Genomic DNA, 25158 nt, shown 5'->3' on the forward strand with positions numbered 1-25158 from the left:
CGCGTATCCTCACTGCCTTCAGACCTCCCATCCATCGCCGTGGGAGGGCGGGTATCCTCGCTCTTGCTTCGGTTCTGGCTACTAGGATTTGCTGTTCGCCCCCGTGTCATGGCTGAGTGATTCCGAGGTGCGGCCAGAAGTTCCTTTACGAGACTCTTCCTCTTGGATCTTCTTTACCTTGACGCGGTAGGCCTCTTCACGGGCAAGGCGTTGCATTTGCTCTACACGCCCTGCCCTATATATCATCCCTAGCTTCCACTCGAAAGCGCCATCTTCGAGCTCGAAAAGCAGAGTTCTTGTCCTGAGCGAGACCTTGGGTACGTTCTTGGGCCCTTCCGGTGCCTTTTCCAGAATATACTCATTAGTACCGGTCTTGAACCGGTGATGGAGCTGTTGCATTGCTTTGATCACATTCATGATATTATCGGAGATCTTATGTATGATCATCTCATGTGGGACAGCAAGCCGCATGGCTTCGGTGACGATATCAAACATCTTGTCGTCATGATAACCCCCATGCGTTGACACACGGCGCGACTCTCTGTAGTCCATCCTGGCAGATTTGATACTGGCTATTCGAGCCCAGACACCGCGCATCCGTGGTGCTTCTGCGTAGAAGCGGATGAGTTTTGCGTAGAAGAAGGGAGAAGACCATCGATGCCGACCGGCCTCCATAGTGTATATTTGAAGCATTACTGGCGGGTCCGCAGGCAAGTCAGCCTTGACCTGGATCAAGGAGGCCTTGACGTCGACAGTCACCAACTCCTTGACAAAGCGAGGGGGATGAACCGTCCATTTGATCAGTACTCGGAGAACCTGGAGACTTTATTGGCGGCGATAGCAGCGATACCGAAGTATGCGGTGTACGGTTTTGCCTTGCTCTCGAGTCGGACATGTCTGTTTTGGTTCGCATGAATGCTTTACTCAAAACCATTACCGCAACGCCGACCGAGTAATACCTGTAAAGGGAGTATTGGATCAATAGAGTCCGCAAATGACAGTGGACATGCAGGATCGGTCCCTGTTTGTCGCTCGTGGTTGACAGGGCTACCTCGAAACGAGGCATGTGTATAAAGGGGTCCGCCTCCCATTTCTCGGCATTGTCGATAATGAAAGCCTCCATTCCTCGGATATTGAGCGTAAGTTTTCGGCCATCGCCTTCAGTGTAGTGATCAGGTAGCTTCCTCTGAGGAGAAGTTGGGGACGAAATCGAGTTCAAGATTTCTGGGTCCGGCACTATCGCCCGGCTGGCCGCACGTCTCCTCGAGGTAGGTCGGTGTTTAAGCTGTGCATCCAGACGCTGAGCTCTGTATTCGGCCGCCCACGAGTCGAATTGCAGTGCTACTCCCCGAGTATTGGTGGGGAAGTCCTCATCAATACCAGCGACCTCGATGCTGAAGTCTTCAACCCCTATCTGGAAGTGAAGGAGCCATTGCGGTAATGCACGAATGCCACCATGAGACCCTGGCGGTTTCGATCTACTACGTTTGTCTGGCTCAACATCAAGCCGCAGTTGGCGAATGATCTGGCGAACGCCATCAGTAATCTCAGGGCGGATCATACGCACGGCCAGGGATTGAACGTGGCCAGTGGCCATCACGTGAACATCTGGGTTGGCTCCAAGGGTGATCTTGAGATCGAAGAACTCTGTATCAACCAAGTCGAACCGATTGCCTTGAGTGGTTTGATAATAAAGGTGATGTGTTTGGAGACGCATTTGGGAGACCAGCGAGTAGTGTTGATCTTCGACAGCGGAGTGGAATGATTCAAGATCTAATGAAATAGAGGATATCGATGAAACTATAAGATCGAAATCGTCGGGATCATCTGTAGTCTGCAGGGGAGGCAGAGCAATGCGTATGACAGGTTCATGCATGGTGAACTTGACATTTGCTTTTGGCAACAGGCGGGAAATCAGCATATGGCGCTCTTGGGCTTTCGTTTTTGGCGCTTTCGCTTTAGGCCGGAGCAGGGCCAAGAGGACCGGAAGATGCTTCGGGTCCAAATCAACAGAGGGCGATGTTACAACCGAGTTCGCGAATAGGATATTGGCGTTTTTCTCTTCGGCACTGCCCTCATCCGTGAGCTCTACAGTCTTGGATGGTAATGTGGTTTTGACAGTCGTGGTGGCCATGGGAATGTAGAGTATCCTTTCCGGCTTCCCTTGTCCGTCATCGAGGCCCAAGGAGATGGACAGAGCTGCCAGGAGGGCCTCGTGTGCGATGTCCTTGGACGGGAAGTACATCCGATGTGCCGGCGACTTGGGATCCAAGCGGTGCAAATCCACGCCCACTTCCTTCATCGAAGCATTCATGACCAAAGGACACCCTGACGTTTTGACCGTTTCGATCTTTTTTGTGAGACCGACCAAGCTGACTGCAAACTGAACCTCTTTGATGCCGCGAAGAATGGAACTTACGAACTCCTTAGAATCGGTGACGGCCTGCATGATGTCTTGGTCCGTAGTTCCTGGATGATCAATTTCCTGGATGACTTTGTCCACAGAGACCTCCATTGACTCCACGGTTTGATAATCTTTCGAGTAAATCCGTTTCAGCCTCTGGTAGTGCTCGGTTGCGACTTGCACATCATCGTATGGAACGTGGACGCGGCCCAGTTTGAGCGCTATGGCTGCATCGCGCAGACCGTCCAGGTTTTCGTAGAGAAACCCGTGGATGTTAAGCACAGCATTGTCGAGGACCTCGGAGGCCTCGCCGCCTTTGGCCGTGAACAAAACACTCCGTAAGGTGAAAATCCATTCGGCCTGTTGCTTCTGGCGGTTGTTGCCTGCCCTGCTCTGGAAGAAGAACCGCGCCCTGTCCACCATCTTATGGCGAGTATCCACGGCGACGGTGAAACTGCCACATTGTATATTGCCCACGTCCAACACGTTGATGGCCGAATCGGTGGCAACAACGTCAACCAGGCGAAGCCAGTGTATGTTCCTGTGTAGCTTCTTGATCTTCTCTTTTATGCGCGTCAACTGCTTCCAAGTCTCGCTGCGTGCTACGCCGAATGTTGCCCGGCGGGGCAGAGCGTTCTTCATCGGTAGCGGCTTGGCCCGAGGGGCGCCGTTTTTTCGCCATCGCTGTCGTCTGTGTCGGCGTCGGCGCCCGACTGGCCTTCCAGCTCTTTGATATCCACGGTGACGACGAGCTCGCTCACGACGATGCTGAGCCAGGTGGGCTGGGAGAAGGTCGGTCGGTGGACGTTGAGGCCGAGCCCCCGGATCTCAATCTTGATGCCATCTTTGGGGGTGTAGGCGAGGCGGCGTAGCGAGAAGTAGCCTATGCGCTGGATCGAAATGCCCGTGACGATGCGCAGGACGGCGAAGAGCACAAAAGACGTGATGTAGAGGAGGACAATGACCCCGAAGATGAAGGTCGGGTTAAGTAGAGCCATGGCGGCAAGCAACTGCGCGCCCCTTTCTCCTCTCGTCGGCCGTGGCCCCCTTCCCTTGAATTTGCCTGCTATTCAGAGAACAGTTGAAGCATAGGCCATGGGCGACCGGTTCGATCCGCGCTGACGTCGTTGTTCCTCGAGCTTCCGGTTTCCTTCATGATCCCACCAATTTTCTCCCTTGCTGCGCTGTAAATTATGTCAGCATCTGCCGGGCCGTAGATCGATATCGTGTCTAGTCGAGTTTCGCAGGCGGTATCGATGTAGTGTCCGGACAAGCATACAGCTCCGAGGGCATGCTCCGGAAGGTTAAATCAACCAATATAGCGCGGCTATCAAGATGCCAAGTGATTTTGTATGGTTAATGGTCGAAGTAACCCCCAGGGTCATGAAAGGAGATTGCCCCGGGAAGCCTTGAAGGACAGTGTTAGCGCAAGATGCACGTCACTGCCAATCAATCTATCTGCAAGCGTGAACCTCGAAAGTGGGGGGGCCGGCGGCTCTTCAATCTGTCAATGTTCTCAAATGAGGAGATCCACCATAGCTTTTGGGAAGTTCTGCAAAATCGATATATCAATTGTATGATCGGGAGGTGATGACAAGTATACCAGTTTACAATTAAAGAGAACGCCTCGGTACCAGGGCAAAGACTCCTTTGCTACTGGCAACCCATTGTTCATTCGTTTACAAGCCGAGTGGGTGAGGTACCATGTACGGAGTACAGCGGTGGCTAATAAGCCAATGGCTCCAGCTAACCCCCTATAACTCCTAATTGTGAGGCCAACAAGTGGCGACGTAAAAGGAACGAACTCGTAAGAAAAGAAGAAATTGATCTATTAGGATCGGCTTATCTCGGTGCCTATTTTGTCGTGCTTCCTTCCTCCGTGATCCTAATAGGTTGAAAAATAAGCCGCGAGTAGGTAAAGTACCAAAGTGCATCCCCCAGCCTGTCAGAGCCCGGTCGTCTTGGCCCAACGCTTCCTCCCGGTGTTGGGACATCGGTAACCGGAAATCGGAGTTAACGCGCCAACCAGCACAGGTGGGCCGGCATGCCAGGGGTTACACTCTTGCCCATCCACTTGCCATTCAATATCAGGCACTCGGTATTACAATCAATTGAGTAATATGTATTATAGCATTGCCCATCAGTCTCAAGGGACTTTCCGAATTTAATATAAAACTATCAATCCATCGAAGTATGGGTATTCATTCCTGCTATGTTGCCCAACGCCGTACCAAAAACCCATCCATGTACAATACACTAATACACTGCATGTCCAAACTCTATGCATGCTTCAGGCTTCAGCTCTAGTTGTCTAATCCCCTTCTAGTTTCTCCGTCACCGACCGAGTGGTAGGCTTTCAAAGTTTAGATCTCACCGCTTCTAGTCGGAATTTAATGTCCTTCAGCGCTTTCGTCACTGGCTTCCAATCGTCAAACTGCTTGAGCAAATCCGCCGTTTCGGCCCGATAGCTCCGTCTTGACAATGTCCTCTTCCAACAGCCCCCGCATGATCCAAGGCAGAACGTAGGGGTTGGGGTTGGTGAGCCCTGTGTGTTTCTCAATATTGCACGAGACGTTGTTGACGACTGTCGTTTCCAATGTGTGTGAGACGGACAAGCTGCCAGAACGGTTAGCCACAATCAAGTCTGAAGTGAGGCTAAAATGCTTACTCGTATACTGACTCATCGTCATAAAGGCGAGAGTGCCCCTCACCGGAGTACAGACTACCGGCCAACGCAACAGACAGTTCACGAATGAGCCCTTGGTCAGAAATGCCCAGGTTGCGAAGCTTGAGCGCGAACCCCACCAGATGGGCTATGAAGTCCGGTGCATGCAGTCGTCCATCGATAAAAACAGCACGGTATATATATGGATGTGATGCAGGTGAGTAGATGGCTGACTCCATCGGGACCAACTGATCGTCAATCGAGCCGATGTAGGTAATTCGCGTTCCGCGTTCAAGCACAATCCGGAGGGAGCGCTCAAGGCGTTTGCTGACTTCGCTTTCCGGGTCACTAAACTGCCAAAGCTCGGCAGCCGAGCCCATGATCATTCCCATGCCGGATTTGTAGTCAGGGAATGGTCCCAAGCATACTCCTGCTGCGGACGATGTTAGCGAAAAGCACCGGGTATTTAACAGGTTACCAAGGTCTTACCCATGGCACAGATTCCAATTCTTGCTGTCGTGACGATGCCTAGTTCGATAAGTTTGGCGGCAAGCATAACCCCGACAGGCACTCCTGTGAGTGGCATGCCAGTAAGATCAAGTCGGCACTTCGGATATGCTCGATCCAGTTTAGCAAAAGTTTCCACAGATTGTCCACTCTATCACCGATCTTGCCCTCGCTCTCGAGAGCTACCTTCTCAATCTCACAATCTGCACATCCGTGGCTATCCGCCCATCTTCTGATAGCCTCGGCACAGTGGTTTGCGAATCGGAGCGAGGTTCCGGTTGGCTGGCCAATCACAGGCCTGAGGAAGGAGGCCGGGAAGAGCCCATGAACCCCAATAGCGATAGCTTTCTTGATTGAGGGGGCTCTTTGACAAGGTACACGTGACGGGGAGGAGACTGCCGCGTTCTAAGTAGAAGCTGGGTGATTTGCTTCAAAATGGACGGGTTCTGTTGCATTTGATACGTGTGCCGAAATGCCGGGAGCAGGAGGTTTGGTGGCGCCACTGACTTGGCGGACGTGGGCGTTTCTGGCCTAGCAGGAGCGGTCTTGTTGATAGGGGTCTCTGGCCTAGTTGGCCCAGTCTCGTCTATACCCATAATCTCGGGGCGAATCCTTTTGCGATTCTTGGCTTGTGTGTCTTTAGAGCCCTGTTTCAGTGGTTGTTCCTTTGGTTTCGTGGTGTCGCCAACGTCCACACCAACCGAGCGCCGAGGACTTGATTCAGAACCGTCGCCCATAACGGCTAGTTCTCCTTGCTCCTGTGAAGTAGTTGCTTTCCCATCGGCCTTGGGACCAGAATCCCGAGACCAGAAAGCCCATGTAGATCCAGCAACGGGCGATGGGGTATGGTCTATAGACGTTGGAGGCGCATCGGTCGTGACTGTAACTTCATCTTCCTTCTTATTTTGAGCTTCAGGTTGTGTTGGACTCGTTCCGTTTGGTTCGTCATTTAGGGCAGTCGGGGTACCAAACCATCCGAACCATGAGTTCGTCGGTCTGATCTGATTTGGGGTTGCGGATACTGGCTGCGATATTTCGTCCTGGAGGGGCTTTGGTGTTTCTTGCTGGGTCACCGTCTCAGGCACCTGGGTCGCTGCAGGTGTCTTGTTCGTCTGTTCAGGGTCCTGGTGGGCGTTCTCCTGTGTTGTAGTAGACCCAGCTAACCATCCAAACCATCCAGAAGACGCCGCTGGTTGCTCCGAAGGCGCAGCAACTGTTGGCGGTATTGATGTTCCTGGCGCTTCTTGACTTGTTTCTTGGGTAGCCACCTCGGCCGAGTTGTCAGTTTCCCCTCCCTCACCGTGGACGCCGTACTGTCTGTTCCGATTTTCTTCGAGTCATTTCCATTGAGCTGCGCTTCGCTCTCGGTTGCTTTAGGAAGCGTCTTGATAGACTGGGTGTCGGAGTCTCCTGATGCATCCGGGGACTTTTTGGTATCATATCGACTGAAGTCGGCTAACGGGCCTTTCACTGTGCCACCCATGATGTATTCTCGAGCCACCTGGGTTACCGGTGCGGATTTCCTCCCTAACGAGCCATACCAGCTGCGGCTCTTCCGTGGCTAGTTCGTTATCAGCATGTATTGTTATGCAAATGCTGTCCTTTCATTTCAAGTGCCAGCAGATACGAGAACCAACCTGTTTGATGGATGCTAACGTCGGATTTCGGGGGCTTGCGATTCATCTGTCCCCTCTCGTTGCATTTGCGAAGACTGTGATGCTTCAGGGGGCGAAGGCGAGGCTGCAGTTGTTGATGACGCTGTCGATGACGCCGTCGTAGCGGCAGGGTCGTTGGGTTGCGAAGCACTTCTGTCTCGCCTGGTACTACCGGTGAGTCGGGATACAAATGAAATGGGCAAAGTGGCTGCGTTAGATACAAGTGAAACGGGCAAACTGGTGGTGTTAGCAGCGCTTGACTCCGAGGGATTTGGTCGCGGACGCTTTCGTGGAGCCATGACGATACGTCAAACAGATTATATTATCATTGGGAACATCTGGAAGTTGGGAGACTGGTGTAATAATAATGATATTACTTCATCGGAGGTAGATGATTGTTAGGTTCATCTAGATAAACTCTCCCGAGGTCAGGTAAACAGGTGCCTTGCTGCATTGCATCTATGGTCACCAACGTCACCGGGTGTTTGAGTGGAGGCGGCGCGCGCCACGCTGCTGCGCTTCAACGATCCATGCGCTTTATCAGCTAAGGAGGGGCAGAAAGAGTCAGCTGGGCCGCTACAGGCCGTGAGTTCCTTTTGAGACAGGCACTGACAGCGGCTTTCGATTGATACCCCGGTACTTGTAGCTATCTTATCACATATGCGTTTAATCTTATCGCGAAAATTTTAGTGGATCGGTCGCCAATGGATAACTTTCTTAGTTATTTTCAGACGCTTTTTACTGTAGAGGCCTTCTGCATATCGATGTTAGGCGAAATTCGAATTCCGCCTTCCGTCACCCAAAGATGAGTTCTCTGAAGAGGAAAGACGCCCCTAACGGCTCATCAGCTGCCACATCCAAGGCAGTCAAAACTCATGGCGACGCCCGCCCCTCCAAAGCAACAGCAAGCGACAAGAGTTCCAAGAGCCAGTCTAAGCCGACTACGAAGCCGGCCAATTCCACCGACTCGAAACCAGTCGCCCCCAAGCTATCAAAATTGAAAGAGAGGAGCCTCTGTTCCCGCGAGGAGGTGGAAGTGTCTTGACGCCTCTGGAGCACAAGCAAATCCAAGTCCAGGCAAGGCAGGATGTTCTTTTCGAGCAAGAATCTGGCGCGGGACAGAAGAAGGCCGAAAAGGCTGTCAAAAAGAAGAAGTCGAAGGGTCAGCTGAAGGACAGCAAGCAAAACAAGGCCGCCGCCGACGACGAAGATACGGTCCGTGTTGAGAGTCTGAACTACAAACGTCTTATTAAAGGATCATTGGTACTGGCGCAAGTCACTGAAGTCAACCCCCTCGATGTCGCCCTCGCTCTGCCAAACAACCTCGTTGGGCATGTTTCCATTACCGCCATTTCCGATACCCTGAACGAAAGAATATCTGCTGAGGCTGCCAGGGACGAGGAAGAAGACGATGAGAGCCAAGACAGTGGGGTCGACCTAAAATCATTGTTCGCTGTTGGACAATATTTGCGCGCATACGTTGCTTCAACTGTCGATGAGTCTAGTGAGGCATCTGGAAAGCCGAGGAGGCATATCGAACTGTCTCTCCGGCCTCAACACGCAAACAGCGGCATGTCTAAGCAAGATCTTGTTCCAAATGCTACAGTCATGGCTACCGTAGCCAGTATCGAGGACCACGGTTTCGTGATGGATTTAGGTCTGGACGACTTGAAGCAAGGGTTCTTATCTCGCAAGGAGTTGGATAAGGCCATACCCGAAGAAAGCATGCAACCAGGAAATGTTTTCTTGTGTCAGGTTTTGACAAAGAGCGCAAAGGTTGCCCAATTAACTACTATGAAGGATAAAATCGGCCAGGTACAAAATGTTCCGTCCGATGCCACCACCATCAACACATTCCTTCCTGGTACTGCTGTTGAGCTGATGGTGAACGAAATTTCTGGACGTGGCTTGGCCGGAAAAGTTATGGGTTCTCTAGATGTGACAGCAGATCTGATTCACTCTGGTGCTGGTCCTCAAACAGTGGACCTCGAGGAAAAGTACAAGATCGGAAAAAAAGTGAAGGCTCGTGTCATTTGCAATTTCCCGACTTCTCACGATCCCAAGCTCGGTATCTCTATGCTTGAGCACGTTACAAAACTACGACCCAAAACGGTTGACGGATCGTCGAGCAAGTCCCCTCTCGATGCTCTTTCAATATCAGCCATGGTTCAAGAATGTACTGTCGCCAAGGTAGAGCCCGAGGTGGGAGTGTTCGTCGAAATCGGAGTCAAAGGAGTTCCCGGGTTTGTCCACATTTCAAGACTGAAGGACGGCAAGGTTGATATGTTGTCCCAAACGACTGGCCCGTATCGACTAGGTTCGGTCCATAAGGGAAGAGTTGTCGGATACAACCCCGTGGACGGCATGTTCCAACTTTCATTCGAGAAACAAATCCTGGATCAGCCCTTCTTACGCGTCCAGGACGTGCCTATCGGTGGTATTGTACATGGCGTCATTGAGAAGCTCATTGTCGGGCAGAACGGTGTCGATGGCTTACTTGTCAAGATCGCTGAAGGCATCAGCGGACTTGTCCCCCGAGATGCATCTTGCTGATGTCAAACTGCAACACCCCGAAAAGAAGTTCAGGGAAGGTATGAAAGTCAAGGCGCGCGTTCTCTCTACTGATCCCATGAAACGACATATCCGCCTGACATTGAAGAAAACTCTTCTCAATTCCGAGGCTGTCCCGCTTCAGTCATTTGATCAAGTGATTGTTGGGATGCAGGTCCCGGCTACTATCATCAATGTTCTCCCTAAAGGTGCCATTGTACAGTTTTATGGGTCGCTTAGAGGATTTCTTCCAGTCTCAGAGATGAGCGAGGCCTACATTCGTGATCCGAAGGAGCACTTCCGTATCGGACAGGTTGTTCATGTGCATGTGCTGAACTTTGATGCCGAGGCTCACAAGCTCTATGTCTCATGCAAGGACCCAAGCGCCTTTGGAATGGAGAAGCAGATGGCTCTCAAAGATTTGAGCATCGGCGCCGTTGTGTCTGCCAAGGTTGTTCAGAAGACCGAAGACCGTATCTTCGTTGAATTGGTTGAGAGCTCCCTGAAGGCTATGTTGGCTGCCGGTCATCTCACCGACGGATCCAGCAAGAAGAACCAGTTGGCCCTGAAAAAGATCCATGTCGGCCAGACACTCTCGGATCTCGTTGTCATTGAGAAGAACGAGGGCAAACGTTTTATCGGCCTGAGCAAGAAACCCTCGTTGGTGAAAGCCGCCCAAGACGGAGACCTTCTCACCTCCTTTGAGGACGCTAAAGTCGGCCAGCTCCGCCAAGGCTTCGTCAGACACATCACAGTGACAGCGATCTTCGTTCAATTCGCCGGCCAGCTCACTGCGCTGCTCCCCAAGTCCAGACTCCCCCAAGCAGCACAGAAGGTCACCGATTTTGGCATGGAGAAGAACCAGTCCCTGCAGGTTCAGATCACCTCGGTTGACAATGACTATCGTCGCCTTGTTGTTGGCCTCCCATCCACAGAGAAAGAAGAGAAGAAGGCCAAGGAAACCAAGGAAAATGCTGGTCCCGCTGTCTCCGCCGAGAATCCCGTTGATACTAGTATTACAACCCTTGATGATATCGTGGTGGGAAAGATCACGAAAGCGAGGATTGCATCGATCAAGAACACCCAGCTTAATGTACGACTAGCCGACAACATCCAGGGTCGTGTCGATGTGTCACAAGTTTTCGACACTTTCGAAGAAATCGAAAACAAGAAATCACCCCTGAGCAAGTTCAAACAGAACCAGGTTATTTCTGTCAAGATTCTGGGTGTACATGATGCCAAGAACCACCGCTTCTTGCCCATTTCTCACAGGTCGACCCATTCGGTTCTCGAGCTGTCCGCCAAGCCTAGTGATCTGAAGGATGACAGCACTGAACAGCTATTTTACGAGACTATCGAAGCTGAATCAACCCATGTGGCTTTTGTCAACAACATCCAGGAGCGAGCCCTGTGGGTGAATTTGTCGCCCAATGTACGCGGCAGAATCAAGTTCCTGCAAATCTCGGACGATGTCGCCATGCTGGAAAACCTCCCCAAGAACTATCCAGTCGGCACTGCCCTTCTTGTGAAGGTGCTTTCGGTTGACCAGAGCCTGGGTCGTCTTGAGCTGTCAGCACTTTCCTCGACATCGCGCAACAGCCTCCGGATAGATTGGAAGAGGATCAAGAAAGACTGGGTTCTCCCAGCACGAGTCACCAAGGTCACTGAAAGGCAAGTCATGGTTCACTTGAGCGACGACGTAGCAGGACCTATACATCTGCCCGATATCAGCGATGACTATGATGAACCAAACCCATCCGGCTTTGAGAAAAACAGCATCATACAGGTCTCAGTAGTAAGCCTTGACAAACCCAACAAGAAACTACGCCTTTCAACTCGCAAATCAAGGATATCGAACAGACACACCGAAGCCAAGGATAGAGAGATTAGTCAAACATCTCAGCTGAATGTCGGCGAGATCATTCGAGGTTTTGTCAAGAACGTCTCGGATAAAGGGTTGTTCATCAACCTTGGTGGTGATATTGTGGCCATGGTTCGAGTCTCAGACCTCTCCGACAGTTACTTGAAGGAGTGGAAAGACTCTTTCCAAGTCGACCAAGTTGTAAAGGGCCGGATTGTGTCAATCGATCCAGCTACTGGCCATATTCAGATGAGTCTCAAGGCGTCGGTAGTGGGCAAGGATTATACGCCCGCCCTCAACCTTCGCGACTTCCGTCAAGGCCAGATCGTTACGGGCACAATACGCAAGGTCGAGGAATTTGGCGCTTTCATTCTCGTTGACGGATCCGCCAACGTTAGTGGACTTTGTCACAGGAGTGAAATGGCCGAAAACCCCGTCGAAGATGCAAGGAAGCTCTTCAGCGAAGGTGACGCGGTCAAGGCCATCGTTCTCAAACTTGATCTTGAAAAGAAGCGTATCAATTTCGGTCTGAAGCCATCATACTTTGTGGACGAGGATGAGGACACGGACATGAGCGATGAGGATGATGTTGGTGGTGCTGCCGTAGCACTGATGGACCTTAGCGACGAGGACATGGACGACGACGAATATGACGAAGACGGTAGCGATGATGGCGAGGACAGTGCTGAGGAAGAAGATGAAGACGAGGACGAGGATGAAGATGAGGATGAAGATGAGGATGAAGATGAAGACGTCGTCATGGGTGATGGAGAGGCCGATGAGATGGAAGGCCTCGATGCTGGAGGCTTTGACTGGGACACAAACGCCTTGGATAAGCGGAGTGGTGGTGCAACCGCAGCCGACGAAGACGCTGCCGCTGACAAGAAGAAGAAGCGGAAGAAAGCGCAAGTCGAGGTTGATAAGAGCGGTGACTTGGATGCCTTCGGTCCCCGAACCCCGGCCGATTACGAGCAGCTTCTGAATCGCCGGCCCAACTCGTCTCGTATGTGGATCGAGTACATGGCCTACCAGATGCAGTCGAGCGACTTGGCTGGAGCCCGCAAGGTCGCTGAGCGTGCCATCAAGACCATCAACAGCACAGAGGAGACAGAGAAGCTCAATGCCTGGATTGCCTATCTCAATCTGGAGATTCGCTTCGGCACGGACGAGACCATCGACGAAGTCTTCAAGCGCGCCCTCCAGGTCAACGACCAGCAGGAGGTCTACCAGCGTGTCGCCAGTATCTACATCCAAGAAGATAAGTCCGACGTAAGTACTCACTCACTCCTAGATAAGCCATTCCCTCTTACTAACCAGTCTTTTCTCCTGCAGAAAGCAAATGAGCTCTTCCAGACTCTGGTCAAGAAGTTCGGCGGCAAGTCGCCCGAGGTCTGGTACAACTACGGCCACTGGCTGCACTCGGTGCGCAACAACCCCGAGGGCTGCCGCGCCCTTATGGCGCGCGCCGCCCAGGCCCTGCCGGCGCACGCGCACCTGCCGCTCATGGCCAAGTTCGCCGGCCTCGAGTTCACGTCGGAGCACGCCAACCCAGAGCTAGGCCGCACCATGTTCGAGGGTTTGTTGTCGTCGTACCCAAGCGCTTCGACTTGTGGAACCAGCTGCTCGACCACGAGACTGGCGGCGCCAATGCCAAGAACCCGGACAAGGCCGTCGTCCGCGACATCTTCGAGCGCGCCGTCCGGAGCAAGGCCCTCAAGCCCCGCCAGGCCAAGAAGTGGTTCAAGCGTTGGGCCGACTGGGAGGAGAAGCATGGCGACGCCCGGTCCAGGGAGAAGGTTTCGGCCAAGGCCCAGGAATGGGTCAAGAGCCGGGAGGATTCGAAGGCGGCTGCTAATGACGACGACGAGTAAATATGGAGGGGAATGTGTAGCTAATTGTGCATCATACGTGTGTGTTCATTGGTTGGTGTTAACGGATACCAAAAAGCAGTTTATAGATAAAGGAAAAGGTTCTTTCTTGTTGCAATCATTATTCACAAATGCTCTCTTGCTGGATCCTTGCAATGTGTCACTTCGATAATGCATCATTCTCGGTCGGTGTAATAGTTCGACTCTGAATCGATTCCTATGTAAAATAGCTATCTACTAGACCATTTGGTCTAATGGTTTTTTTTGGTTGCTGTCGTCTCCTAGCTTGCCCCTTTTCCAGCGGCTTTCCATGCTAGTTGATTACGTTTAGTCTTGTCATAACAAGATCATATTGAGATATTGCCAGTTCCTCCCAAGAGGCTTACCCCAATCCCACCAAGACACTCGTGGTGGTGCCACAGGCTTCAAAATGCAAAACCAACGCCGGCCGCTATGCAGAAAATCAAAGGCTCAATAACAAATACCTCCGATCTGTTTTTTGTCCGATCCATCCAGCCATCTTATCGTGTATTCGTTGGCGCATTTCTTCTTTCTAAAATAGCATGACGGCCGCCATGAAGAACGCGACCAAAGCCGCCTTGCCCACACCCACGGTGCCGGCGTGGGTGGTGCTAGTAGCGCCGCTCTTCTTGTTGCTGCCGCCGGCGCCGGCGGGGGTCGAGCGGCCGACGGTTTTGCCCTCGACGCCGTTCAGCTTGTCGGCGGTCTCGAGGGCCGGGCCGTGGTCCCAGAAGTCGACGAGGACGAAGACGGGCTTGGCGCCCCACTGGGACTGGCAGGTCTGGGCGTGCAGGCCCAGGGCGCCGGCCGTCGAGGTCGAGGGCGCGTTGGTCGTGTCGATGTCGCCGACGTTGGGGAACATGATGGTCGAGCTGAGGGCCTGGTACGAGAAGTGGTTCATCAGCGGCAGCAGGCCGGCCTGGAGGGCGGCGCTCGCGGTGCCGGCCGTCTGCGGGCGGTCGAGCGTGCAGTTGAAGCCGGCCAGCGACGTCACCTCGTACGCCGTCTCGAAGACGTGCGCGAACTCGGGCAGCAGGTACGGGTGCGCGGCCGAGGCCTCGATGGAGGCGACGAAGGTCACGAGGCGCTTGTTGGACGACATCATGCTCTGCAGCGTGGGCCAGCCCGACGAGCCCGTGGGAACGTAGCCGTACTTGTCGAGGCCCGCGCCGGCGAAGACGGAGCCGAAGGCCGCGACGTCCTGGTTGTCGCCGTTCACGAGCACGAGCGTCACGACCTCGTTCGGGTTGGCGTCCATCCACGCCTTGATCTTGGCCAGCCAGTCCTCGAGGGGGCCCGCGTCGAGCAGGTCGCACGTCGTGTGGCAGAGCTCGATGACGCCGTTCTTGTTGTGGACCTGGGCCTGGAGCAGGCGCAGGCCGGCGTCGAGGGCTTGCGTCGCGTTGAAGTACTGGTTGCCCGCGATGGAGTTGTCCGTCGAGTCGTCGCGCAGGAACGCCGCGTCGTGGGCGCCCATGTGGGTTATCTGTGAGTACGACTTGCTGCAGAGATCGGGCGAGTTGTTGCACGCCGTGTCCCGCGCCGACAATATGGACGGTGCCGACAGTTTGATTCTTCCATCTGATCCGCTTAATACGTTCCGGGGCAGCGAGTATCCGGTGGATATGAGGAGGGCTATAGAGGCCACGACGCTCGGTAGCGAAGGAAGCATACTGAGTGTGGTGATGATGCTTAAACCACTGTGGAGGAGAAGGTATGTAGGTATATGAGGAGGATACCTATTCGAACAGCAACCAGAAACAGCGCTGTTGGAGAAGTGTTGAATAGGAGAATATTCAACAGCCAATAGCAAGAGATGGAGCAAACGAGAAGAAGCACCTAACTTTGTCTGACAGCCCCAGGTGGAAGGATATACTCGCCTTAAGTAAAAAGTCCAGGGTCCAAGACAGACTTACACTTGACACACCCCAAGTGATCGACCGGGGGTTTGTGTTTGAGTGCCACCAGAGCCGCGGCGGCGCATGGCCTTGGCCACCACCCCCTGGTCTGTGTGGTGGTTGAATACATAGAGTGATAGAGTGATGGTGGCAACATGCAACCAGACCAACCTTCCGGTTCCTAGCCATTTTCTTTTTTATTCCATACACAAAGCGGCCAGTCCAGGTGGCTAGTTTTGGTAGGCAAGCGAGCGAGAATAGAAAGATCGTCTCGCATCCTCCATCTACCTATGTGGTAGTGTAGTAGTATGATGGCAGAATCAACAGAGATCCCTGTAAATACCGGGCTGGGTAGGGAAAACACGTATTCTAGGCCCTGAGCTGTCGGGCTGGCAACCAGTCGCTTGGGGAGATCGCGCCTCCACGCAGTGACGGAGGGGGTGGGGGCATAAGGGTATCCGAAAGGCTGTGCAGGTTGCAAACGAGGTTTGAGGAGAGCAAACGACAACGTCAGTGACTGGACGTTTCGATGTGCCTCTGTGCTTGGTCACCAATGGGGCGTCAGAGCTGAGTGTCAAGAGCCGCCAACAGTGAGAGGCCTTGCATGAGACGACAGGCAAATCCTGGCAAAACATGCAGAACGCGCGGCGGCCCCCAGCCCAGGTTTAGTGGACCGGCCGGTAGTTGGCCTCCATGGATGTCTAACCTCCATCTTTTATTCCAAGATCCTCTGATCTGCATCGAATAAACAAGGCTTTATTCCCTTTAGCCCCATCGTCCATGTGGGTTTACGACGTTTTTTTCTGTCGGTAACAAGATAGATCGACGCAAACCAGCCACGAGAGTTTCGTAGGTAGATGCAGAAACGCAGAGATGTGTAATGAACAGAGTAATTGTCTATCAGACTCTTTGTTGGCCGATGTCGTCGTCAGATGTTCCGTTGCTGGGTCAAGTCGGGTGGTCGGTGGCTGTGAACGTTGACTTCCAATCAGGCTCAGGCTTCTTCCGCCGGCGCCGGCGCCAGGGCCGCGTCATTCTACGTCCATTTTCTTACTAAGTAACGAAGGCTTCAGAAGCCAAGACTACCTAGTAAGTAGTAAGTAGTACATAGTAGCAGCTGAGAAAAAATTGAGGCGGGAATATGCAGTGCGGTGTTCAATGTTTGCATGAAAATCACCAGTCGTAGTGAGACGCCGTGGCTCGTATTGGGTATTGGCATCAGCCAGCTTGATCTCCCTTCATTGATTAGTGTTACCATTACACGAGCTGGTGCCACCGGTGGAAACACTGCCATCTATTTTAAACCATCAGCTACTGATCCAATACCTCCATTACCTTAAGTAACCAAGCACCACAATTACACATCATGCTGACAAAGATTTTTATATTATTCTTGTTCTATGTGGTGTATTCTCCAGTCATTCATCGTCAAGGAGAAATAAACCTCCTCATAGCTCCAAAAGAGCTATAACAGTGACAATAACAATAACATCTTAGTGCCCTGGACGCCTGCATAAACCTCGAACGGACTGCGGCCGCAGGCTTCAGATGTATATATACATGTAGATGCATGTGCTTGTGCCAACATAGAAAACGTGAGCATAAAAAAAGCATTTGCCCCTTACTCCGGGTCGTCAGTGTACGACTCTAAGGCTGCCCGCTCCTCCATATCCTTCAGATGCTTCTGTCCGTCCTCGGTTGTCGCATCGATAATCTCTTCCTCTAAACTCAAAATGTTGGCCTAAGTCATTGGAATGTGTGTCAGCAATTGGCCATCGCAAGGAGTCACGAACCGTCAGGGATTAGTTATTCTTACCTCGCTCAGAAGCCCGACCAGCTCCTCGGCTTCGTCAACCTTCATCTGACCCAGAACTTCATTGACCTTGTCCAGACTGCCAGTCTCGAGAGCCTTTCGCATATTAGGGGCAAACTTTTCGAAAATGGCCCGGCCCTGCTTCTCTAACTCGTCCTCGCTATTCTCCGGGGGGATCCGAATGTTAATCACCGTGCCGGGCTCCACGGCGTGAAGTTGAATTTGCTCAACGCCCGCATTGCCAGACGCGGCCTCTTGAGCTCGCTCGGCGTTAATCTCCTTGCAGCGGTTCTGAATACGTGCGTAGGTTTCTGATACGTCCTTGTAAAAGACATCCTGTGCCTGGTGGCCCTTGGTGGTAATGCGCTTGAAGAACATGGGGACGCCGTCCTTGCCGAGGGCACGGCAGTATTGGAGAAGCAATGCTTGATGTACACAGTTTCTGGCAAAATCGGCCTTGCCTTCGAGTTGAGCATCGAAAGCCATGACCAAAATGCCATCCTGCTCCTTCTCCGAGAGAATATGCGGGTGTGCCGAGACGAAATTGTTGCTCTCGCGATAATCGGTCGACTTGATGTTGGCAAATCTCTTTGCATCTAGAGAGGCTTGTATCTCCTCGTCGTCGTCCTGATCCGAGGTAGTGGTGACAGCCTTACTATCTGTGGGCTTGTTGATATCGAAGTTGGGGTTCAGCAGCTCGGGCTTAGACGACGTGGCCTTATCGCCGGGTTGAGACTTGGAGACGTGAGAACTGTCGAAACCAGTGTGATAACTATCGCTCGTAATCTTGCCCTGGTCCATCTTCTCCAGCTCGGCCATCTTCTGGAGGAGCTCCTTCTGTAAGTCCTGGACCTTCTGGAGGTGCTCGCCAATCTCTTCCACCATGGCATTGTAACGGTTCTCGGGCTTTTTCTCATCCAGCGCCTTGTTCACCTGGTCCAGCAGAGTGGCCATCATCTTGGTGTAGGTAGGCATCTCTTCCTCGGACCCGTGTATGCCCTCGGGTCGCTTGGGCGGCTTGTCGTCACCCGCGCTGCCAGCGGACTCCATGACGGCTTGAAACGCAACCTCGGCCGGGTTCCTTGTCTCGGCTTCGGCGGCATGGCTCTTTAGGGCGTCCAGCAAGCTCGATATGCGCTTCATGAGACCATCGTTGACTACGCGCTCGTACTTGAGGACCTCGATGTGCAGCTTTCGCTCTTGGCGCTCTTGATGTATCTGATTCTGCTTGGCTCGGATGAAGGAACGTTTGTCGACATTGGGGTGGACTTCGACGTCGGAGTCGTCGCTGAGCTCCAGCGCATCCTAAAAGAATATCAAACAAGTCGGTCAGTAAGCGCAAAAGAGAAGACCATGAAACATCCACAATAGCTGTTGCTTACCCATTTACTGTAGTCGACCGGCATCTTGACGGCTTTGTGGGCTTTTGCGGATGCAAATCTTAGAAATTCCGAATAATCGAGAATTTGACAGAGTACAAATTGCTGTGTTGATCAAAAGGAAGACTGTATCTGACCAAGCGACCGAGCAAGATGCAATGCGTATAGAAAGTTCTAGGGCAACTGCTTGCGCCCAATGGAATGTGGGGTGTCCGTCATGACCCCGCGATCTGGGATTTCGGGCGCCAGAAAGGCCACCCACGAACACCTACGTAGGTTACTTGAGGCATACCTCACAGACAGGTAATCTATTCACCTCGTCCAGTTTATCAATGTATATCCAGTTTATTCTCACGAGTCACTCGTTCCCCCATCGTGTCATTCTGAATGTGAAGTAGCATGGTGGGATAAACTGCTTGGGATTACAGATAAGATATCCCGGGTAAACGCCTAGCATAACGGGTACCTACATCTTGCCTCCTAGCTAGGACTAATACATAAAGGCTTCTCTCCCACGTTGCTTCGATGTCGATCCCGTATTACACCCTTGGAGAGAATAACCAATTGCTTATTCCGTCATCAAAAATGCTTCTGACTTTCCCTTCTTTACGCATTCAAAATCAAAATCGCTTCTTCGATCTTCGAGGTATAAATTTTGTTCTTGAGGTCATGGGCCATGTAAGTGACAAGGGGCAATAAAATCGATATTGACTATGATGATGCGCCTAATCATAACATGGCGACTTCTATGACATTAACTGCTCCCGATCGAACCCTGTGTGGAAATGCCACACAACGGTGATCCATTTTGGTACACTATGCCCAGTATATACGTGTGCATGCAAATGCTTTTCTAGTTTCGTCCGAGACTGTAACCCCGGATCTCGACTTAAGCCCGCATTGTCTGTCTTTTCGACTGCTTGCGGATCTGCTTCTCGCGCTCCTTCTCGAGAAACTTCTTCTGGGTCTTAGCATCCATCGAGTTCAGCTCGGCGTCACGCTTGGCCTTGCGCGCCTTATCGCGCTCCAGGGCACGCTCTTCAGCCTTCTCCTCCTCATCATTCTTTTGGATAGTCTTGACCAGCTCGTCGCGAACTGACCTCACCTTCCGGAGCACTTCGGCTCTGAAGTGAGCCGAAGCCGCCAGATGATCAGGGAATCGGAGGAAAACGTTGAACAACGGGGTAAGCATGTCGTAGTTGTTATCCGAAGGGAGCCTATACTTCAAGTACATGCGCTTTCGTGGAGTAGTCTCATCGATCCTAGTAACCCGTTAGTACGATGTGACAATCAATGGATATCCGGTTGAAATGGAGCCAACAATGGACTTACTTGGTAGGCTTGTCAATGGGCTGATCGCTAATAATCAGATACTCGAACAGATCACCAGCCTTCTGTACAGCAGTAATCAGATCGTTGGTAAGAAGGGTATCCGTAATCTCGGCGCTTTCGCTCATAACCGTTAGGTAGTTGGGAAGCTTGGTAGTATCCTTGGTGAAAGTGATAGAAAGGTCGTAACGATCCTCACGAAGCTTCTTCATGTTATCCTTGTTCACAATGGCCCAGACGAAGCCGTCGTATGTGCTCTTGGAATCCTTGGCGCGCAGTTCAGCAGCGCCTGGCATGGCGGGGACGATGGCCGTCTCTCTTCCATCAAATGGGTAGGTGATGGCCTCGGCAATATCCTGGGGCACAGCAAAGCTCTCAAAGAAGAAGCCCGAGGCCGTCTCGACGAAAGTCATGAGCGGGTTGAAGCGCTTCTTCAGCGTCAGCTTGACGTCGGTAAAGGCCACATTTTGGCGGCCGGTAGCGTACGTCGAGAATTCGAACAGGCTCTTCTGCTTGAAGATGTTGTCGGGTGAGACGTCGGGCTGGGGATGCCGCCAAAGCCAACAAGGGCAAACTCGCTGGTGAGCAACGGGGTATGCGCCTTGGCCCACGCCTTCGCTTTGGCCTTGTTCAATCGCGTGCCGATGAAGTGCAGAGTGAAGACGAAGACCATGGCGAGGAGGATGGCGCCCTCAGTCTTGAACTCAGACAGGCTGTGGCGTTCGTGGACATTGTACCATTTCGTGAAAGGCGTGGCCGTCGCGCCTGCACTGCCGAGAGTAGCTCCAGCCGCATCGAAGGAAACGGGTGTTGGTGATGGGGCTTCCGCAAAGTCGGCAAAATCTAGAAATGTGCGCGATTGTCAGTCTCACTTCTCGTCAGTGCGTGATCTCGCTCTTGGTGCGACTCGTACCTGAATCAGCCGATGGCACTGCTGTCTCAGACGACTTGGTGCCAACGATGTTCTTCAGGAAGTTGGCCATGCTTGCTGCCGTGCTGTCGCTCTCGACCAATTGCTGCGAGATGCGATGCGATGCGATCAATTGACACGAGACAACTACAAAATAGGTGTCTAGTGTGGTCTGGGGGAGAGTGCACGGCTCACGAAATCGGGGAGAGCTCCTATCAGCTGTTGCTACTCCACCTTCAGCTCCTCCAAACTTCGAAAAGTTCCAAGTGTGGAGAAGCACCTTCGCTTACCTCACAAGGGACAGATAGCTTTTAGGTGTCCGGGTTTTTACGCCTGTGCCTCCACTGTCACGACATGATGCCTCACTTGATAGTATAATTATTCTATGTACTGTAAGTAGGTAGCTATATCATACATAATGTGATACCCGTACCATATGAGCAGAATAACCAGGAGCGTTTTGAGCAATGATTAGGTAGGTATCCAAATTGTGGCAACGTCCGCCGTGGACTAATCACGTGTCTCAGCTAGGTAGCTTACGCCACTGCGGCAAGTGGCTGCTGCTGTGGCTTGATGTTTCAACGTGCCCAACGTCCTTCATGCTGTTGCTCCGCCAACCATGCGAGCTCAAGCCCATCAGATGCTGCTCACTCCAACGACTGCAACGACACCGGCCATGCTACTGTACTGAGGGTTCATGGATGACTGATGAAGCACAACTCAAGATCACGCCATGTCGAAGCAGCCGCCTGTTAGGAAGTACGGGAAGCGCAACGCCAGGTCCAAGGCAGAACGGCTCTTCGTTGAACTACCACAGACGCCTGTGCGGGCAGCACCCAAAACCGATGATCCTGTTGTACAAGATGGCAATGAGGATGAAATAAGGGATTTGACAAGCAGAGTCGATCAAGTCAAGATACAAGATGAGGATAGTCTGCCCCGCTGTCTACGCAGAAATCTGTCAGATCTACTCGAGCCAGAAGGAAACAGGATGAGCCAGAGCCTGCAACGCCACTAGTTGAGGAGGAGCAAGTGCAGGAGCCAGCGCAGGAACCAACCCCAGAGCCTGATGAGCTATCGGAAGAGATCAGAGATGAACCGGAGTCTTTCATCTCTGACATTGATCTGAGGGTATTGACTTGGTCCGAGGTTTGTCCACCGGGCGACAAGATCGTAAAAATTGCGGAGGCTTCTTACGCCGAGGTGTACCGGGTGACCAATAAGAGAGGAACCAGCATCATCAAAGTCATTCGGATGGAGTCACCCATCAAACCACAGACGAAAGCCCAACAAAAGTCGGGCTTGGTGGATGAGGAGCCACATTCCGAGGCTGATCTGATGGGTGAGCTGAAGATCTCCGAGTGGCTAGCCGATATCCCCGGCTTTGTTGTGTATAAAGAAAGGTATATCGTGCAAGGAAAGACTTGCAGAGAACTCCTCGAGACCCACCAGAACTTCCAGAAAAAGGCCAAGAGGCAAGACCCAGGCCGAGCTCAGTTCTACCCATCGCCAAGTCGATACTTGGATGGCACAAGATTCCTTGTAGTGGAGTTAGGAGACGCCGGAACTGCTCTGGAGGATTTCGATCTCAACTCGACAGACCAGATATGGGACATATTCCTTCATGTTGCCATTGCTCTAGCTCGGGCCGAGGCTCAAGTAGAGTTTGAGGTAGGCATGCCCCTTAAGATGCAACGAGGACTGATGTGACTGACATGAGCAGCACCGAGATTTGCATGAGGGCAACCTGTGTATCCGGCAGACGGGTGAGGCTGTCCTACCCGAAGACCGAGAGACAGCGGCCTTCTTCGGACACTCGGGCCTTGAAATCACAATCCTGGATTATGGTCTGTCTCGCGCAAGAGGAGACTTGGACCTCGAGGAAAGTGAACCAATAGCCTATGATCTCGAGAGAGATCTGAGCATATTCACCAGCGAGCACGCGCCACAATGCAGAGTTTACAGGCAGATGCGATCTTTCTTGCTACGTGGCGATCGTAAATGCCTACCTCCCAAGGGCCACCAGGTCGCCTATCAAGAGGGCATTGACGGCCCTATCTGCTGGGCGCTACATGAGCCCTATACGAACGTGCTGTGGCTGGCCTACATATACGAATACCTCATCGACAATTTCCGGGGGCTGAAGAAGGAGCTGAACGCGTTCAAGCGGGCGACCAAGGACTTCTGGACTCATCTCAACCCGGAGGCCGATGACTCGGTGCCCGGGTTTGCCAGCGCTAGCGACATCGTTATGTTCGCCGTCGAGTCCGGCTGGATCGACACGGAGCAGCTGACGGAAGGCAGGACCGAGATCGAGAGGTCGATCCTGTCGGTCTTGGATGATCGCAGCTGCGCAGGGGAAGGTTCGTCTTTACATGATATCAGCGAGGCATCAGTACGGCGGTCCCCTCGGCGCAATAAATGGAGGCCTTCTGTTTAAGACAGATTTTACGAATTGCATACAGATTATGATGAGAGCATTAGAGATACGGCGCTTGGGGGTTTGAAATTCTACATGTGGGTTGCGCTCTTGCGGCCAGACGGTCACTGTATAGAGCAATAGCTGCATTGATGTGCTTATCTCACATGGAACACATATTGTCCATAGCCAGAAATGATGATTGACCATTGAGACGATATGATATTTCTCTACAGGACAGCGGGGGATGTCATTGCCCATCTTTACAGTACATCTAGCTCCTCTTGAAGTACCACCTAGAGTATTATCATTAAAAGAATGCAACCACATTAGCTCGACCATGCCATTACGATCAGGTTGCAACTGTAACCGTAAACCCCTTTTTGATCGTGTGGTTACAATGCACCAACCACTATCGATCGAGTCACAGCTTGCACGCTACAGTTGCACCCCTGAGCTTCTATTCTCTTATACCCTTTCTAAGGGACCCCATATAAGTATCTTATGCGTCTCCGTAACATTGGGCGCCTATGGATAGCATCTTTCGACCGTCGTTCGACTGTTTTCTAAAAATATTTGTCCAATGGGGGTCTTCGATACATATACCATCTTGAACCAAAAAGGTACGTACTTGATCCGAATTGTGTTATCCTACTGCATTCGCCAAGTTAACTCAGGGGTGCTCGGTTAATAAGACGCCTCTTGCCTCTGTCTACAGACTGTTATTAGATAGGAACCCCACGCCAAGATATTTACCAACAGGTCGCCCAGACCAGTCTAGGCCCTGTGCTGTTGAAACGTCGTCATAGATATTTTGCATGTACAGTATTTGGCCATGCTCGTCCGGTCTCCACCGGTTGATAATCATTGTAAGATGCGATGCGGAAAAGCTCACTTGTTGGGTTTCCAGCCTTGCTTATTACTTGGGCGATCGTCGTGTAATTCCGAGATGGAGGCTCGGGGTCTGCTCGTGGCAGCTCGGGGTCCATACCAACAAACTAGGTTCGTCCTATCGGTTCATTCTACCGAGTCTACCTTCGAATGGGTCGGTAATGCTGCTTCTACTTCGTGGGGGCAATATATCCCCGTCTTCCCGACCGCTTATGCCGCTGAATTAAATCCTGCCTCCTTTGCCGAAAATACCGATGATCTTTGTAACCTTGCTTGAGTTATGCGTTGGGGACAGAACATACCGGTCTACTGTATGCGAGACGGAAGCACGAGACGAGGCAAGGCTACTGGCGGACAGGTAACGTGGCTAATCTTAGGTGGCTACGATGCGCATTACTGCAGAGCGTTGTCTTGATGTTTATGGCAAGTATTCCCGTCTAGCCTGTCACCCGCCTTGCCGTTTTTTGCTACATACAATTCGCCGAACCCCTCCAGGTATTGCGCTGCAGCTAGTGCACGTCACTTGGACTAACAACTCTCAGCAATGCCGGCGCAGTGCCGCCGAATTACTTTCACCCCCCCTGTCTATTCGTGCGGCATGGGGCCTGCGGCATGGGCATATCACGCATATCTACCAGAAACAATAAGGCCATCCGCGAGATTTTCCGGGTAGGGCAATATCCAGCCAGAAAGTCGTGTAACCCCATTCATGGAAAACATCGATTCCATACTCCCATGTCGATGTCTACCCGTTTCTAGCGCCCTGCCAAGCTTCTTTGTCCAACCTCATTTGATCGCCAATCGAATCGGGGGCGGCTCGACATGTTTCCCGCCATATGATATGATGCCGCATCCGCCTTCCCCGTACCGGAGCTTCTCACTTGTACGCACAAGAAGACTGTTTCTGTATTCCCCTGCCTGTGAGCTGTCAGCTTTGTTGACGTTTCTACTGATCAATCGTCAACTGTGTGGCGCATATCCCGTTAAT

The 25158-nt window shown here is 52.2% G+C and overlaps 8 protein-coding genes across 8 annotated transcripts; 2 read left to right on the plus strand and 6 right to left on the minus strand.

Annotated features, from left to right (window-relative positions):
- Window positions 1-81: 81 nt before the first annotated feature.
- Window positions 82-2827, minus strand: PG994_003696 (uncharacterized protein; the record flags this gene model as incomplete). The annotated part of the gene is made up of 2 exons (XM_066855105.1): window positions 82-823; window positions 960-2827. 2 exons carry the CDS (start codon window positions 2825-2827, stop codon window positions 82-84), a joined length of 2610 nt encoding a protein of 869 aa, XP_066719383.1.
- A 215-nt stretch (window positions 2828-3042) lies between these two features.
- On the minus strand, window positions 3043-3402 carry PG994_003697 (mitochondrial protein from FMP27-domain-containing protein; the record flags this gene model as incomplete). The annotated part of the gene is made up of 1 exon (XM_066855106.1): window positions 3043-3402. One exon carries the CDS (start codon window positions 3400-3402, stop codon window positions 3043-3045), a length of 360 nt encoding a protein of 119 aa, XP_066719384.1.
- A 1431-nt stretch (window positions 3403-4833) lies between these two features.
- PG994_003698 (uncharacterized protein) lies at window positions 4834-7530 on the minus strand (the record flags this gene model as incomplete). Its single annotated transcript, XM_066855107.1, has 8 exons — window positions 4834-5020; window positions 5073-5502; window positions 5559-5642; window positions 5735-5940; window positions 6084-6789; window positions 6891-7077; window positions 7118-7137; window positions 7233-7530. The coding sequence occupies 8 exons, from the start codon at window positions 7528-7530 to the stop codon at window positions 4834-4836; spliced, it is 2118 nt and encodes a 705-aa protein (XP_066719385.1).
- A 506-nt stretch (window positions 7531-8036) lies between these two features.
- PG994_003699 (uncharacterized protein) lies at window positions 8037-13513 on the plus strand (the record flags this gene model as incomplete). The annotated part of the gene is made up of 5 exons (XM_066855108.1): window positions 8037-8207; window positions 8240-9715; window positions 9771-12911; window positions 12975-13174; window positions 13201-13513. 5 exons carry the CDS (start codon window positions 8037-8039, stop codon window positions 13511-13513), a joined length of 5301 nt encoding a protein of 1766 aa, XP_066719386.1.
- A 550-nt stretch (window positions 13514-14063) lies between these two features.
- Window positions 14064-15203, minus strand: PG994_003700 (uncharacterized protein; the record flags this gene model as incomplete). The annotated part of the gene is made up of 1 exon (XM_066855109.1): window positions 14064-15203. One exon carries the CDS (start codon window positions 15201-15203, stop codon window positions 14064-14066), a length of 1140 nt encoding a protein of 379 aa, XP_066719387.1.
- Window positions 15204-17050: 1847 nt separating this feature from the next.
- Window positions 17051-18648, minus strand: PG994_003701 (Hsp90 co-chaperone Cdc37; the record flags this gene model as incomplete). Its single annotated transcript, XM_066855110.1, has 3 exons — window positions 17051-17170; window positions 17246-18547; window positions 18625-18648. 3 exons carry the CDS (start codon window positions 18646-18648, stop codon window positions 17051-17053), a joined length of 1446 nt encoding a protein of 481 aa, XP_066719388.1.
- Window positions 18649-19510: 862 nt separating this feature from the next.
- On the minus strand, window positions 19511-20933 carry PG994_003702 (uncharacterized protein; the record flags this gene model as incomplete). The annotated part of the gene is made up of 4 exons (XM_066855111.1): window positions 19511-19883; window positions 19954-20492; window positions 20516-20793; window positions 20864-20933. The coding sequence occupies 4 exons, from the start codon at window positions 20931-20933 to the stop codon at window positions 19511-19513; spliced, it is 1260 nt and encodes a 419-aa protein (XP_066719389.1).
- A 660-nt stretch (window positions 20934-21593) lies between these two features.
- Window positions 21594-23300, plus strand: PG994_003703 (HASPIN protein kinase; the record flags this gene model as incomplete). The annotated part of the gene is made up of 3 exons (XM_066855112.1): window positions 21594-21804; window positions 21879-22531; window positions 22584-23300. The coding sequence occupies 3 exons, from the start codon at window positions 21594-21596 to the stop codon at window positions 23298-23300; spliced, it is 1581 nt and encodes a 526-aa protein (XP_066719390.1).
- Window positions 23301-25158: the final 1858 nt, after the last annotated feature.

The sequence above is a fragment of the Apiospora phragmitis genome (genome assembly GCF_038363925.1).
Source record: "Apiospora phragmitis strain CBS 135458 chromosome Unknown utg000004l:1.0-3135199.0:1.0-3139288.0, whole genome shotgun sequence".
Lineage (NCBI taxonomy): Eukaryota > Fungi > Ascomycota > Sordariomycetes > Amphisphaeriales > Apiosporaceae > Apiospora > Apiospora phragmitis.